This window comes from Balaenoptera borealis (assembly GCF_965194805.1).
Source record: "Balaenoptera borealis genome assembly, chromosome: 1".
NCBI classification, from domain to species: domain Eukaryota; kingdom Metazoa; phylum Chordata; class Mammalia; order Artiodactyla; family Balaenopteridae; genus Balaenoptera; species Balaenoptera borealis.
In genome coordinates this window covers 45005289-45020248 of record NC_138860.1, presented here as the reverse complement: position 1 = coordinate 45020248, position 14960 = coordinate 45005289, and the positions used below count along the sequence as shown (strand labels likewise).

Below are 14960 nucleotides of genomic sequence, written 5' to 3'. Positions count from 1 at the left end.
CTTTTAGTTTGTGTTTAAGGAAATTAATCTGAAATGTAAATATATTAAAGAGAAGTATGTCTGGGATGTCTTATTGTAACAATATACTGTTCTACAAACAAAGGCAAACCTTATATTACAAATATGCATGTGTTCCTTAACGCCCTCATCTGTAAACTGGGGATAAAAACAGTAATAATACTGAACGTATATACTTGGGGTTTTAGAGACAGTCTAACTTGATGTGCTTAGACTGGTGCCACGGGCATGAAGTGGTTCTAAAACGGAGTTAGTATGATTGCTGTTGTTGCTGATTTTATTGTTATTATAATCATCATTTCTTTAAAAGTAGAATAATACATTATTTAATCATATTTCATGTACATTTTCACTGAGGAAACAGAAAAGAAAGGGAGCTGGAAAAGAGAGCTAAGGGTTGTAAATCGTGTCAGTCTTATGTTCAGCTATGGGCTCTATCACACCCGTGACCATCATGACAATTCTGTGAGGCAGTGTCTTTATCCCCTTTCTACAAATCCAGAAACAGACACAGAAAGATTAAGTATTCACCTGCCAAGTACTTAGCCACTGCTCGGTGATGGAGCTGGTCTCAATCCTGGGTCTGGTTCAAAAGCGGAGCCAAAGCACGGGTCCGGCGGAGCGCGGCGGCGCGGAGACCGCGAAGCGACCCGCCCTCTCCCCCGAGAGCCGCCCCAGTCGGTGCCCCCAGCCGAGGCCGGTCCGCCTCCCTCCCAGCGATCAGCCGTCCGGAGTGTGACCAGAGGGCATGCCGGATCCAGCAGGGGCGCCGCCGCCTGCGCTCGCAGGCCGGGGGTGTAGAAGAAAGCACGGCCTCGCTCGGCCCGGAGCGAGGAAACGGCGGCTGCCGAGCTCAGCGGGACCATCACCCACATTAATGAGAAGCACGATCTTCAAGTTATCCCGCAAGAGGGCTGTAGTGAACCAATGGTCCAAGACCTGGCCCAGGTTTTTGCAGAGGCCACAGGGGTCCCGCTGCCTTTTCAGAAACCCATATTTAAGGGGAAATCTCTGAAGGAAATGGAGACTCCGGTGTCAGCACTTGGAATACGAAATGGTTACCGGGTCATGTTACCTGGGGAAAAGAACAGTCCAGAGGAAGAAGTTGAACTAAAGAAGTTGAAAGATTTGGAGAAGTCTGTGGAGACGATAGCTGACCAACTGGAAGAGTGGACTAAAGAGCTTTTCGGAATCCAGCAGGGTTTCCTAGCCAAGGATTTGCAAGCTGAAGCTCTCTGCAAACTCGATGGGAGGGTGAAAGCCACAATCGAGCAGTTCATGAAGATCTTGGGAGAGATCGGCACACTAATTCTGCCAGAAAATTGCAAAGACAGTAGAATGAAAAGGAAGGGTTTGGTGAAAAGGATTCAGGTGTTCCCAGCCGAGTGTGGCGCAGTGGAGCAGAGCATCCCAGGAGACGGAGCGACGGCAGTCCACAGACTTGGCCCCGGCTGACTGAGGTGCGGCGGAGAAGGCTGTGCTTCCCTGAAGAACAGCTCCACCAGCTCTGGTCTCTCCGGAACAGAAGTTACGTGCTTTCCCCGGGGCAGCTGGGGACAACTGGCCGATTGCCAGTTTCCCTCCCCTTATCTCCCCCCCCCCCCCCCCCCCCCCCGCCAATGAACAAGTATTGTCTGGACAATCTTTAGCACTCCTGTCAGTTTCTCGTTCTGTCTGTGTATATCTGTGCTGTCCAGCAGCCCACCTTGTCTGGAGAGGGCCTCCCCTGCCCAAGTCTTCCCAGCTTTTTTGACCTTTGGGTGCTTTCTTTGGGCTGGTGAGAGCTCTCATTTGTCCTGGGGTAGTTCCGGGTTTATCAGCTATCCTGGCCTTCAGATATGTGAGGCCGTTTTGCCTTCATGATCCCATGGTCTCATCTGTGTAAACCAGAATCATCAGGAGGCTGCGTCTGGTCAGGAATGTTGGGAATGGCTCAGGACAGGTGTTTGGCACACAGGGAGTCCAAGTATCTCTCATTGTGACCTAATTCTGGAACAGCTGGCTGGGTTGTGGGTTCATAGACCCTGACTTCACCCCGCAGTGACCCTGACCAGCCACAGGTCGTGAGGTCTCAGGGGGCCGCTCCTGGACTGGGGCCTGTGGTTGATACATGGACTTCCTTGTCCCCAAGCAAATCTCTAGGAGGTTAGAACCCAGAGTTGACTAAGTCTCTGCTCGAAACCGGATCAGAACCATGGCTTAGGAGGGCCAGAGAGGGGAGACAGAATGCATAAAGCAGGCAGGTAGTGAGGGCCACTTCTCAGGAGTTCCTTCAAAGACATTTCTGTTAACCGTACCCTTCTGAGATCTACATTTCCTTCGAGTTCCTTCGAGGCTATTTTTGTCTGTTCTGTGGCCTTTTTCCCCTTCATCGTTATTTAAAAAATAAAACAGTTTATATAGACATCAACAAGCAGAAGAGTGTTTAGACTTTTTTTTCTTTTTGGTAGATGAAGTAAGGGAAGCAAAAGCCTTCTGAGGTTCTAGTCTAGTCATGTTATAAAGTTGAGCGTGGCCCTGCGTGCCAGAACTCTTAAACGGGTCAGCTGCCATCACCCCATTTTTTCACACAGTGCCCAGGAGACGGGCTCCCAACAGGCCACTCTGAGGCCAACCTTCTTTGGCAGAGAGGGAGTCTGTGAAGTCCCAGGCATTTAGGGCTGCGTGGGTGGGACTAGGACAAGGTGGTGGTTAGGGGTGAACAAGTGGACGAGGCTCGGGGCCCGGCCCGCCCACCCCCAGCTTTAATCAGAGCAGTCCAGTGTTTCTCTGTTTCTAGTAGTAGCTGTGTGGCCTTGGGCCACAGCGCGTTCCTGTGTGCCAGATACCATTCTGAGTTCTTGAGGTGTATTTGTCATTTAATCCTCACACAATCTAGGACATAGGCAGATGCTATCCCTGTTTTAGAGATGAGCTTAGGTAATTTGCTCAAGATCATAGAGTAGTGACAAAGCCAGGACACAAACTGGGCAGCTTGATTCCGAGCCCATGTTCTTAATCTCTACCAGTTTGCCTCCCAACTGACATGGGGTTGCTCACACCCTCTCATTTTCTCTTTTCCTTCTATTTATCTCCCATGTTGGCCTCTGCACTTCCCCTCTGGCCCTCTCCAGTTCATTCTCCACAGAGGAGCTGAGTGATAATGAAGTACACATCTTATCATGTCAGTCCCCTGCTGAAAAACCTCAGTGGCCCCCATTTCTCTTGGGATAAAGGCCAAGGTCCTTACCCTGCTCCCTTCTCATCTCGGGCCACTGTCCTGTTTGTTCTCTGCTGTCAGCCACTCTGGTCTAGTTCAGGCCCTCAGGTGCTCTGTGCCCTCTCCCACCCTGGGGTCTTTGCACACGCTGTTCCTGTGCTTGGTCACCTCCACGCCATCTTTCCCATACTCCTACCCCTGTCCTAGGAGACTCCTGTTCATCCTTCAGAACGTAAATGTCTCTTCCATGGAGAAACCTCACCTACTACTATCTGAGAACATCAAGCCCTCGGGTGATATCCTGTCACAACTTGTCATGACTTTTTACAATAAACAGCATTTATCATGATCTATGATGATTTATTTGTGGGATTATTCGATTAATATTTGCCTTTAAGCTAGACTGTGAGTTCCTTGGGTTAAGGAGCTTCTTCGTCTTGTTAACAGTATATTTCAAGCACATTGTCTGGTTTATATTAGGTGCTCAATAAATTTTTGGAGAATGAAAAAAAAAAAAAAGCATAGCCAGTGGAACCCAGCCCAGTTCTTGTTTCTAACATCAAGGAGAACACACCTTCCATTCCCCTCTTCCCTCTGTCAAGCACTTCAATAACCCAGAGAAAACTCAGGTCCAACTGTCAAACCACATACTGAATCAAAACCCTTGAATGTTATAATCTCAACAGACCAAAAAAGAAGCAGAAAGAATTTTGTAACATAGGGAATAGCATGGAGACAGGGAAGTGTGTGCACTAGAACCATAAGTATACAGGAATCATGGTAAATAAAGCTTTAGAGGGAAATTAAGGCCACATTACACTAGGTCTTAAATGTAAGAAGGAAAAGTTACGTTATAACAAAACAAGACAAAGCTTCCATAGAGTGTTAAATGGTGATCCACACATTCTAGCTTTTGTGGAGAATACAAATGTAATACATAAGACGTTTCTCAGCCTTCAAGAAGTTTCCAGTTTTCTAAGAAAAATAAAACTACATATGACAAAATTAGGAAAACAATAAGAAAACCATTAAAAACATCATAGAATTGAAAAATTAAATATTGTCAAGTCCCAAGATTGCTCTTGGTTCCTCTGGTCCTCTGTGTTTTCACAACATTTGGTACATATCTCTGTTAAAGCACTTATTACTAAACTATATCTTAGTTACCTGTGTCTTTTTGTGTATGTATCTATAGCATGTAGTTATGCCTGCTACCAAATGGATGCTTTGCAAATTCCAAATTGTGTGGTAAAGACAAGAGTTTGCTAAGACATTTTCCATCAAACCCTCATTCTGTCATTTATTCCAAAGGGAGAAAAAGTCTGTGACCAAGTAGATCTGAAAAACTTTATATACTGTACCTTCCTCTCCTTTGTGAGCCATAATGCATGTCAACATCTCTGCAAAATCTTACTCCAAAGAAACCTGACTAACTATAATTTTTCAAACACCCTATTAACAGAACACACTTTAGGAAATGTAGCTAGTAATAGTAACTGTCAATATTCAGAAGGATATAAGTTGTCAGGAAATGTTTCTTGGAGAAGGCAAGATCTCAAAACAGTCATGAATGACGGTGCAAGTTTGGCTAAGTCACGACAAGTGGAGGGGGCAATATGATTTGGGAATAAACTGAATTTGTGGAGTAAGAGTTGACTTTTAGAGGTTTGAAAGATATGATGAGAAATTTAGAAATTATTCTCTAGGCAGTAGGGCATCACTTCCAATTCTTAATTGAAGGACGATGAGACAGTCATTCTGCTAAAGTCATATTTAGTAATTTTCCAAACATACTAGTCTTAAATTTTTTCAGTGGACTTTTTGCAGCCTACCCAAACGTTTTTCCATAATCTATAAAGTCAGTTTTGAATGTAAGAAGTTTAAAATTCCCAGTGTTCTAGGACTATTCAAGTAATAAAATAAATGAAAACAGGATTTTCTACTTTTCCAAGATATATTTTTCACAGTAGTAAGATCATCTGTTTTTCAGTGTATCCTTTACACATACATAAGACATCCTCTACACAATGTCAAATATGAATGAAGACTAACGCTTCCAGTGGAAACTATGTATGGAGATTTTTAAAGAAATGTTTCTGGTTTTCATCAGAAAATAGTAGATTTTGCTGTCAGCCTGACCTATTTACAGCCAAATTACATAATACAGCTATTTTGTTTCACCATGTATATCAAAGGTAGATTAAAAATGTGGTATTAATGTGCTTTATTAAAATAACCGGATATTTTATTTACATTTTTGGTTGGTTAGTTGATTGGTTGGTTAATGTATTTTATTTTCTTCAGGAAGACTCCAGTAGAATTTTCAGTCTGCAATTTAAATTCATAAATACTTATTTCTTCAATAAATACTGAGTAGTATCTAGTCTGTCATGTATGGTGGTAGGTCTTATATGTATCTGCCCTTTCTGAGATCATTAAATATACCTAATATGCAAACATTCTGAGATCAAATACCAAAACCCTGTTAAATCTATGTCAAATACATAGATTTACATGTAACAGAGATGTCAAGCCATGCTCAGTATCAGTATCAAATGAAACTGATACACTTAACTGATTAAATGTATAAGTTACATTTAATCACAAATGTTAAAACCATTTATTAAATTTTATTACTGTACTCTTAACGATATCTTGCTTTGTGTGAGACTTCTATATTCATTCTAATAGATGGTTATTCTCATCACCAAAACCAGCATGTTAACATTGTGTCATTCACTTATTCGAATTTTATAGGTGGAAGATACAGGAAGATATACGTGTCTGGCATCCAGTCCTGCAGGAGATGATGATAAAGAATATTTAGTGAGAGTGCATGGTAAAGTTGGCAAAATGTCCTGCAGTCCATCATACATTAATACCTAATTAAAAGGCATAATTCATGGAACATAGAGCAACTATCTAACATATCATAAAACTATGTTTATATATTAGGAAAAATGTATTTTGCAAATCTGATGGATATATTTGATCACAGTAGTCCATTAAACTATTGTTGGGAATAGTTTAATGGATTTTTTGAGTTATTTGTTTTGTTCCTGCACAAATAATTCATATTCATTGATTTTAAATCATAGAATATAAATTATAAAAATAAAAATATAAATCAATCATAATCTCATCACACAAAGATAAGACCTTTTTACATATAAATATTGTCACAGAAATGTGATCATACAGCATATAGTATTTAACTTTTTGTATCTTACTTAGTGGTATGGTGAACATGTTTTCATGTCAAAAAATGTATTTTTATAACATTACTTTTTAGTGATTCCATGATGTCCCATTTTATGAATATGCCATTATTTATTTAATACATTCCTTATTTTTGGATATTTAGGCTGTTTTGTATTTTTACCAATATAAGCCACACTATTATAGACATCTTTGTATATGTGTGTTGGCCTCTTCCTTTAATTATTTTGTTTTGATAAATTTCTGTAGGTATATTTACTTGATTATATGCAAGTACCCGCGCATGCATGTACACACACACACACACACATTTAAGGCCAAATTACCTTCTAGAAAAGTTAGGCCAATTAGACTGTGGCCGATACTATTTTGACATAGAAATGGGAATTACTCTTCATGGAGAGGAACATTAAAAGAACTTAACGGAAGATCTTTATCTCCTCATAGCCTAAACGACTAGGCAACACAAACTGTAGGGCTGGCGTAATATAGGAGTGTTCCCCTCACCCCGCCAGTCCTACACAAAAAATTAGACCTGCCACTAATTGACATGTAAATTGTGTATATGAGTCACATAAAACAGGTACATTTTTAAATTGTGATATAGTTGATTTACAATATTATATTAATTTCAGGTGTAAACCATAGTGATTGAAAATTTGTATAAATTATACTCCATTTAAAGTTATTATAAAATATTGACTGTATTCCCTTTACAATATATCCTTGTAGCTTATTTATTTTATACATAGTAGTTTGTACCTCTTAATTCCTTACCCCTATTTTGCCCCTCCCCCTTTCTGCATATTAAGAAAAATGTATATATTTCTGTATATTATAATGGGCAGACCCTAATTTAGAAGTTTTAAAATATGATGTTCAGAGAAAATTATTACCAATTGTAGAGCTAGACAAGGAATCCCTTCTTGGTACTTAGTTTCTTTATCTGTTAAAAGGTGATAAAATGTGATTATATTACTTATCCTGTCATTTATGTGGCCATTGGAAGAATTTCATTACTTAATATATGTGAAAGTACTGAGGAAGGTAAAAAATTTTTTACTATTTGTAATCATTGTACTATAAATTGAATGAGTAATGTTTTAAGTTTATGCTTTTTATTTCATACAGCAGAAGCAACGTTCGTTGAACGCCTCAGATAATCCAGATCATTTTATATCCTGTTTATTAAAAGCCTTTGGTGTATTTGTTCTCATGCCCAGTCCCCCCTAATATTGCTGGAACTGATGAGCCCCAGGATTTCACTGTGTTACGGAACAGACAAGTGACATTGGAATGCAAATCGGATGCAGTGCCCCCACCTGTAATCACTTGGCTTAAAAATGGAGAACGGTTACAGGTAAATCTTGCTAAATTCCACAGATTCATTGTGAGAAAAAAAAATCAGCAATAGAGTCCTTCCTAGGGAGATAAAACCAAACAATGTCAGATTACTAGTTACTCAACATTACAGGGGTGGGCACAGGGTCCTTTAATCAACCTTTTTCTCAGCCTTCTTTGAGTAGTTAGTAGCTAGTTATGAGGCAAAAGACAGGTATTTTGATTCATATACTCTGTAAATTGGCCCAAGTATATATCTCCTGGAGACCATAGATTAAAGTTGAATTAAAACACTCAGCTATGTCTTTTTTTTTTTTATTGGAGTATGATTGCTTTACAACGTTGTGTTAGTTTCTGCTGTACAGTGAATCAGCCATATATATACATATATCCCCTCCCTCATGGACCTCCCTCCCCCCGCATCCCACCCATCTAGGTCATCACAGAGCACTGAGCTGATCTCCCTGTGCTATACAGCAGGTTCCCACTAGCTATCTATTTTACACATGGTAGTGTATTTATGTCAAACCTAATCTCCCAGTTCATCCCACCCTCCCCTTCCCGCACTGTGTCCACATGTCCGTTCTCTACATCTGCCTTTCTATTCCTGCTCTGCAAATAGGTTCATCTGTACCATTTATGTCTTTACTTGAGAGGGAAGAAACCATCAGAGTCTCAAAAGACCTGACCTGTCCTGCCAACTCCCTAGGGCAAACCTATTACTGAATTCCCCTAGTCAAAACTTGGTCCTCAGGAGTGACCCCAAGGATCTGTGCAACACCAGGAATATGGACTGGAATCTTTGAAAACACAGTTACTGGCTCTTTAAAGGTTCCCATGCTCAGGTGATACCTGTCTGCTGCCCTAGAGTGTCACAGCCCAGAATCCTAAATAGGCTTTGAGGGTTCGCTCAAAGCCTTGACTTTGAATGCTCTGATTGTCCTCATCCTAGTACTTACTTATTCTTTTGTTTCTCCTTTGTTCTTCCTCATCCTGTTAGTATAACCTATTGTGGTACACTGTGCCTAAATAAAAGGAAATTGTGTCCCTAATACATAAGGCAGAAAGACTTTCGCCATCATCAAATCACACAAGTGCCAAACACAGAGAGACTAGGTTCTGAGAGTTACTTCCTTGTTAAATCATCATGCATATCACTTAACAGTCCCGTGACTCAGTTTCTCTATTTATTGTGTGCCTATTATAATGCTAGGAACTATGATTGCCCCTGAGAATAATCTTGATCCTCAAGGAGCTCACAGACTATCTGAAAATATACAGAAGTATATCAAACGTAGAAAATTGATACCGCTGATATTCAATAAACAATATCTTAGAGGGATATACAGCATTTTATGGAAACAGAGGGGAGAAGCAAGTAATCCAGACTGAAGGGTAAGGAATAGCCCAGGGGAGCCTCTTGGAAAGGGTGAGTTCAGTTTAAATGTTGGGTAGATGTTGGGTGAGAAAGAAGAAGGGGATTCCAAACATAGGTGATAGCATGTACAAAGACATTACAGGAGAAGGAATGCTGCTGTCCCAGGAGCTGCAGGTAGCTTGGTGTGGTTGAAGTAGACCTTGATTAAAATCCTTTGATGATTCTCCATAGATTTCAGGATTCGGGTTAAACTGCCCAGCTTAGCTCACAAAGCCCTTCATGCTCTGACTTCTCCTCCATAGTCTTATCTCCCATGTGTGCATTTCACTCTAGACCATTAGGTGTTCAGATAGGGACTGAGTGCATGTTGATGATACAGAAATTCAGGCTAATCTCAGATATGACCAAGTGATGTCAGTACTGGGACAGACTGATTTCAACAGTTATGGGGGGAAAAATGAGTCCAGTTTTATAGATATTTTGAGTTTAAATTACCTATATATTATCCAAGTGGAGCTTCTAAGAAGCACTAAGAAATATGGGTCCATATTTCATCAAAAACGTCTTTGATTTGGTGGTCCTCAATGGTGTAACCTGTTGCTGAAGCCATCGGTTTGTATGAGGTCAACCAGAAAGCACACAGTGTGAGAAGACCAGTAAATGAGAATAAAGCCTAAGGCAACATTGACAATTAAAAGGTGAGCAAAGGAAGAAGAGAAGAGTGGGACTGAGAATGAGGACTCAGAGAAATAAGATTAAATATAGGAGACATTGGTGTACTGAAAGCCAAGGAAGAGAGAGGGAGCGGTTAACAGAGTCCATGTTAAGATGCAAATTAAGTTGTATTCACTGGCTTTGGCAATACATAGACTTGATTAAAGATCTGAACAACGGTTCTTCAATAGAGTGATCAAAGTAGAAGACAGGTTACAGCTGTCTGGGGGAGTTAAAGAAGAGGAAGTGGAAATGATTGTGGACTGTTACTTAAATACAAAAGAGATTTGTATATGCTTATTTACTGAAAGAGATGGAAGATACAGGACTAAGTGTGTCGAGTGGGGAAGGGTTGGGACCCTGGTGACAGGTGAAGAGACTAGCCTTGGACAGAAGCGTTGACCTTTTTCCACAGAGATGGAAAAATAGGAAGGAAGGTTGCATTCATATGCAAGAGATGAGAGGGAGAAATTGCGGGTACCTGGCTTTGATTTTTCTCAGTGAAGTAGGAATTAAGGTCATCAGCTGAGAATGATGTTCTATCTGAGGAAAGAAATCAAATTTGGAAGAATCACTGGCAGTAAATGAGAAGAGAACCAGAGAAAATTGTAGTGAGACTGAATAAGTTAGCAGAACTTACTGATGTTCATGGAAGAAAGACATGAGAATCAACTCAGAATTTTTTTATTAGCCTAAAATCCTGCTATACCCATATCAAAATTAAAATATGTTTTGTAGAACTTACCATGTATGTTTAAGAAATCACTTATTCTCATCAGAAGTAATAAAAGTTTACCATTAATAGCCCCTGTAACAAGGAAAGGCCTAGAGAAAATGTGTGGACTTTCAAGATAAATTGACCCGAACTGTCTATGTTAGTGTGAACAACATTTTTCATTAGAAATATATGTTTATCTGGGACAGAACCCATATGGTAGAAAAATCTTATTTGGGCTCTTCCTGAAGTAGTTCCACTTAGGCACAATCAGAAGATATCAGTCTTTGATGTTACCTGGCATTTTTTAAAGTCTATGAACAATCCCCAATTGGACATTATAGCAGAGATTAGATTTCATTATATTTCAGTATTTCATTTCAATATAGGTCTCTGCATTTTCACAATTCTCGGTCCCATGCCTGGACGCAAAATAAGTGCTTAATAAATATTTGTAGACTAAAATCATTTATTTACTTATGTTAAAAATGTTGAAGGATAATTATTTCCTGTAAGTTAACCGAAGTTAATTTATTAGTCAGGAAACGTTCAGCTTTAAGTGACAGAATTCAAACTCAAAATAATTTAAATGGAAAAAAAAAAGATATTTATTAGCTATAGTAATTGGTGAACTTAAGCTTTAGGCATTACTAGATCCAGAGGCTCTAACCATGTAGTCAAGCATCTCGGTCCTTTCTCTGAATCCCAACTCTGCTTATGTCTTAGATTCAGAGCAAGCTGTCCCCACATGGTGGTAAGACTGCCACCAAGCTATGTCATCCTCACTACCAGTGATTCCAGTAAAAATATGCCTTATTCCAACACTTCCAGCAGTGTCTTTCTGGGGAGCTCAAATGGGCCCAACTCGAGACAACTTTTCATCCTTGAGAGGTTCATTGTGGCCATCACTGTGAAGAACTGGAGACATTGATTGTGCTCTTGCCTTAACTACATTCATAGAAATATTTCCCAAGAGTTTTTGATACCAGGATAGCGGTGGGGGGAGCAAAGATACTGGGAGACAGGTGCACTACAGTTCACTCTAGTTACTTTTGATGATTAATATTTTATTTTATTTGTCCAACATTTTAATGGTATATTTTACTTGCTGAATCCAGGCAACACCTCGAGTAAGAATCCTATCTGGAGGGAGATACTTGCAAATTAATAATGCAGATCTAGGTGATACAGCCAATTATACCTGTGCTGCCAGCAACATTGCAGGAAAGACTACAAGAGAATTTATTCTCACTGTAAATGGTAAGAAAAATTAATCACTGTTTCTCAATTTAAAAATTTAGATAAGGGCATTTAAAGAGATGATAACATTTTTATTTTTTATGAGCATACTAAACAAATTCTTGTGCTTATTTCTTTTCATAAAGACAACATGTGATATTTGTACTATCACTATATTCAAACTAACTCAATTTCCAAAAAAAAAGATACATTTCTCTTAGAGGACAATATATGTCCAATTGTTATCCGCGTATCCTGATGTTTTGCGTCATTCAGATCAGAGCCATTGGAGAAGTTAATACACTAAATCTCTGGATGACAAGTAGCCAATTATTTAGTCACCTTTGTTGATGTTGATGTTTGATTATATATGTGCTAGACAGAGACTGTCAATGGGACTGTAATTTTCTCAAATATAAAATCTAAACACTAAAATCTGCCAAATTTCAAGAATATGATACAGACTTTTTCAAAACCGTCTGTTTGGATTTTTAATATACGAAACTTTACAAGTTGAGTGACCCAGGCAGATAATATCTCTAACACTAAAATTAAAATTCAAGTTTTCTATTCCCATATGAATTCAATGATTAATAAAATACACACTCTGAGACTTGCATGATTAATCACAGATGTGCTTTGTTATAACAGCCGACTTTCTATCCTTTATTTAAAGTGAAGTTGTTCCAGTATTAACATTCTCTGACCATTATTTGGCCAAAGAGAAACAAGAAATATCATCTTTAATTTGTATCATACCAGAGCTGACTTTTATTCTATTCAAGCCTCTTTCATTAGAAAGCCAGATTTCATACACCATATCAGGGATTTAAAGCTTCCCCACCCATTTACTCTTCATTTTTAAGTAAATTTTTAAATAAAATCTTATCTTGAATTAGACTTTAGGAATTAAACCCCAATTCTATTTATACTAACCTGAATTAGCTGTAGGCAAAGCCATACATTTGACTCAAATCTCACTTTGTATTACCTCTTAAGATTCTTAGTTCAGGCTATGTTATTGATATAAAGGAAGTTTTCCACATGCATCTCTTGTGCAGTTCCTCCAAGCATAAAGAGTGGCCCCCAGAGTCTTGTCATTCACTTAAATAAGTCAACTGTATTGGAATGCTTTGCGGAAGGTGTGCCAACCCCAAGGATAACATGGAGAAAGGATGGAGCTGTTCTATCTGAGAATCATGCAAGGTAACAATTCTGGAAAAGGATAAAAAATACTGTAAGAACTGAAATATAAGTTTTTAAATCTTTGATCCAATGCATTATTTGGGTCTTTTCATTCTAAAATGAGTCTCTTCATCTTAAATGAGGATCAAAATATAGTATTTTAAAAGCATAATTCCTAAGGCTTATGTTCAAAATGTAATGACTATAATCTATCCAAGATCACAAGCCCATCTGCTGTGCACCTTTGCAGAATATCCTTTTTTTTTCCACCAAGGGTATTATAAATTTCTGAAGTAGGAAAAGGACTAAAAATGGATTTAACTGGGTATTTTATAATGCTCTCAGTCAAAATGTGCGTAATCAGAAAGGCTGATCTGGAGGACCTCACTTGTGATCTTTCTTATAGATACTCCATCTTGGAAAATGGATTCCTTCACATCCAGTCAGCACATGTGACTGATAGTGGGAGATATTTGTGTATGGCTACCAATGCTGCTGGAACAGATCACAGGCGAATAGATTTACAAGTCCATGGTAAATGTACTTTTATGAACAACATCCAATCTTTTGGTCAGATGTTCTTTGGTAGCCTAAACCTGTGAGGTCATAACATAAAGACCTTCATATCTAGTGCTATTTAAATGTATTACACTATATTATGAGCAGTGAAGACCCATTATGAAGCGTATCATCACAACACTGTGTAAATTCACAGAACCTTATTGTGTTCATAACTATAAAGCAAGTTAGCAATGATTAATTTCAGTTTGGCAGAGATACTTCGAATGGCATACTATTTGCTGAACGTGTTTCTTACATGGTGACTTCGTTTTAGTTCCTCCATCTATTGCTCTGGGTCCTACCAACATAACTGTAACAGTAAATGTTCAAACCACTCTGGCTTGTGAGGCTACTGGGATACCGAAACCATCAGTCAACTGGAGAAAAAATGGGCATCTTCTTAATGTGGATCAAAATCAGAATTCATACCGGTAAGGAATAATTTAACTGGAAAATCCCACCTGTTATTTAGAAACATATTTTTTAAAAGAATTAACATTTAAACTCTATCAATGGGGACAACAAATATATAAAGTATGAAGAATTCGCTAGTATGTAGAGAGCATATTATTTTTTCTTACTATAGAATTAGTTTTTCAGCCTAAAATCTTATTTCTGAATTATAGGTGCAACTTCTCTATCCGTAAGTCCTGTAGATAACTGTCTGAGCTCTAAAAGATTAGATTTCCATTCTGCTTTTTTTTTAGTATCTTTTGGAATTTTATAAAGACAAAAGATAAAACCATCATTTGGTATAAAAGAAAAACTAGTCTGTAGAAATAATACAAGTTTTAGTTGCGGAATAAAAATCAAATTTTATACCTTGAAATACAGCATAGGTATTTGGCAGCATGTGGAGGGAGGAAGAACAGCATTTTCTCCCAGTTTTTTGTATTCTTCCAGCTTGACTACCATTGCTCTTAATATGACATCATATTTTTTAAAGACTAACCTTTAAAAAAAAAACTAGGAATTTCTGATGCTTTAGATAAGCATCATTTCTTGTATCTCAAGTTAATAGATATCTTGCAAAAGATTTGCCATAGTACTGAAAGCAAATGTTCTCATAGACCTACCTTAACAAAAATTCGTTCTGATACATCAGGAAATATGAAACTAGGAGTGTTTCACTTGAAACTCTGTTGCTTCTCCCTCTTTCTCACCCTTTTAATCTTTTGGCATTGGGAGTTTAGTGACTTGGAAGCATATACTATGGGGAAAATGTACAATGCCCTTGAATAAAAAAGCAGGTCAAGTATGTTTCCATTGAATCAAATCATTTCCATTCATCATTGCACAGTTTGAAGTAAGAATACAGATATTCTTCTTTAGATTACTTTAATTTTTTTAGTGTGTTCAACCACTGGAAATTTTAAAGATTTATTGATTTT

The 14960-nt window shown here is 38.5% G+C and overlaps 1 protein-coding gene and 1 pseudogene across 9 annotated transcripts in view; both read left to right on the top strand.

Annotated features, from left to right (window-relative positions):
• Positions 1-14960, top strand: part of HMCN1 (hemicentin 1) — a 510534-nt gene that overhangs the window by 397525 nt on the left and 98049 nt on the right. For all 8 annotated transcript variants that reach the window (XR_014247210.1, XM_082401086.1, XM_082401087.1 and 5 more), the window contains 6 exons: positions 5975-6056; positions 7660-7796; positions 11703-11844; positions 12885-13029; positions 13415-13542; positions 13844-14000. Coding sequence is in view for 7 of the 8 variants with exons in the window: in XM_082401086.1 (XP_082257212.1) it covers positions 5975-6056; positions 7660-7796; positions 11703-11844; positions 12885-13029; positions 13415-13542; positions 13844-14000 (791 nt within the window). In the remaining variant the exon portion in view is untranslated. The remainder of the gene's footprint in view (positions 1-5974; positions 6057-7659; positions 7797-11702; positions 11845-12884; positions 13030-13414; positions 13543-13843; positions 14001-14960) is intronic.
• Positions 578-3736, top strand: LOC309606339 (BAG family molecular chaperone regulator 1 pseudogene; annotated as a pseudogene). Its single transcript has 2 exons — positions 578-751; positions 820-3736. The product of its transcript is annotated as a BAG family molecular chaperone regulator 1 pseudogene (transcript).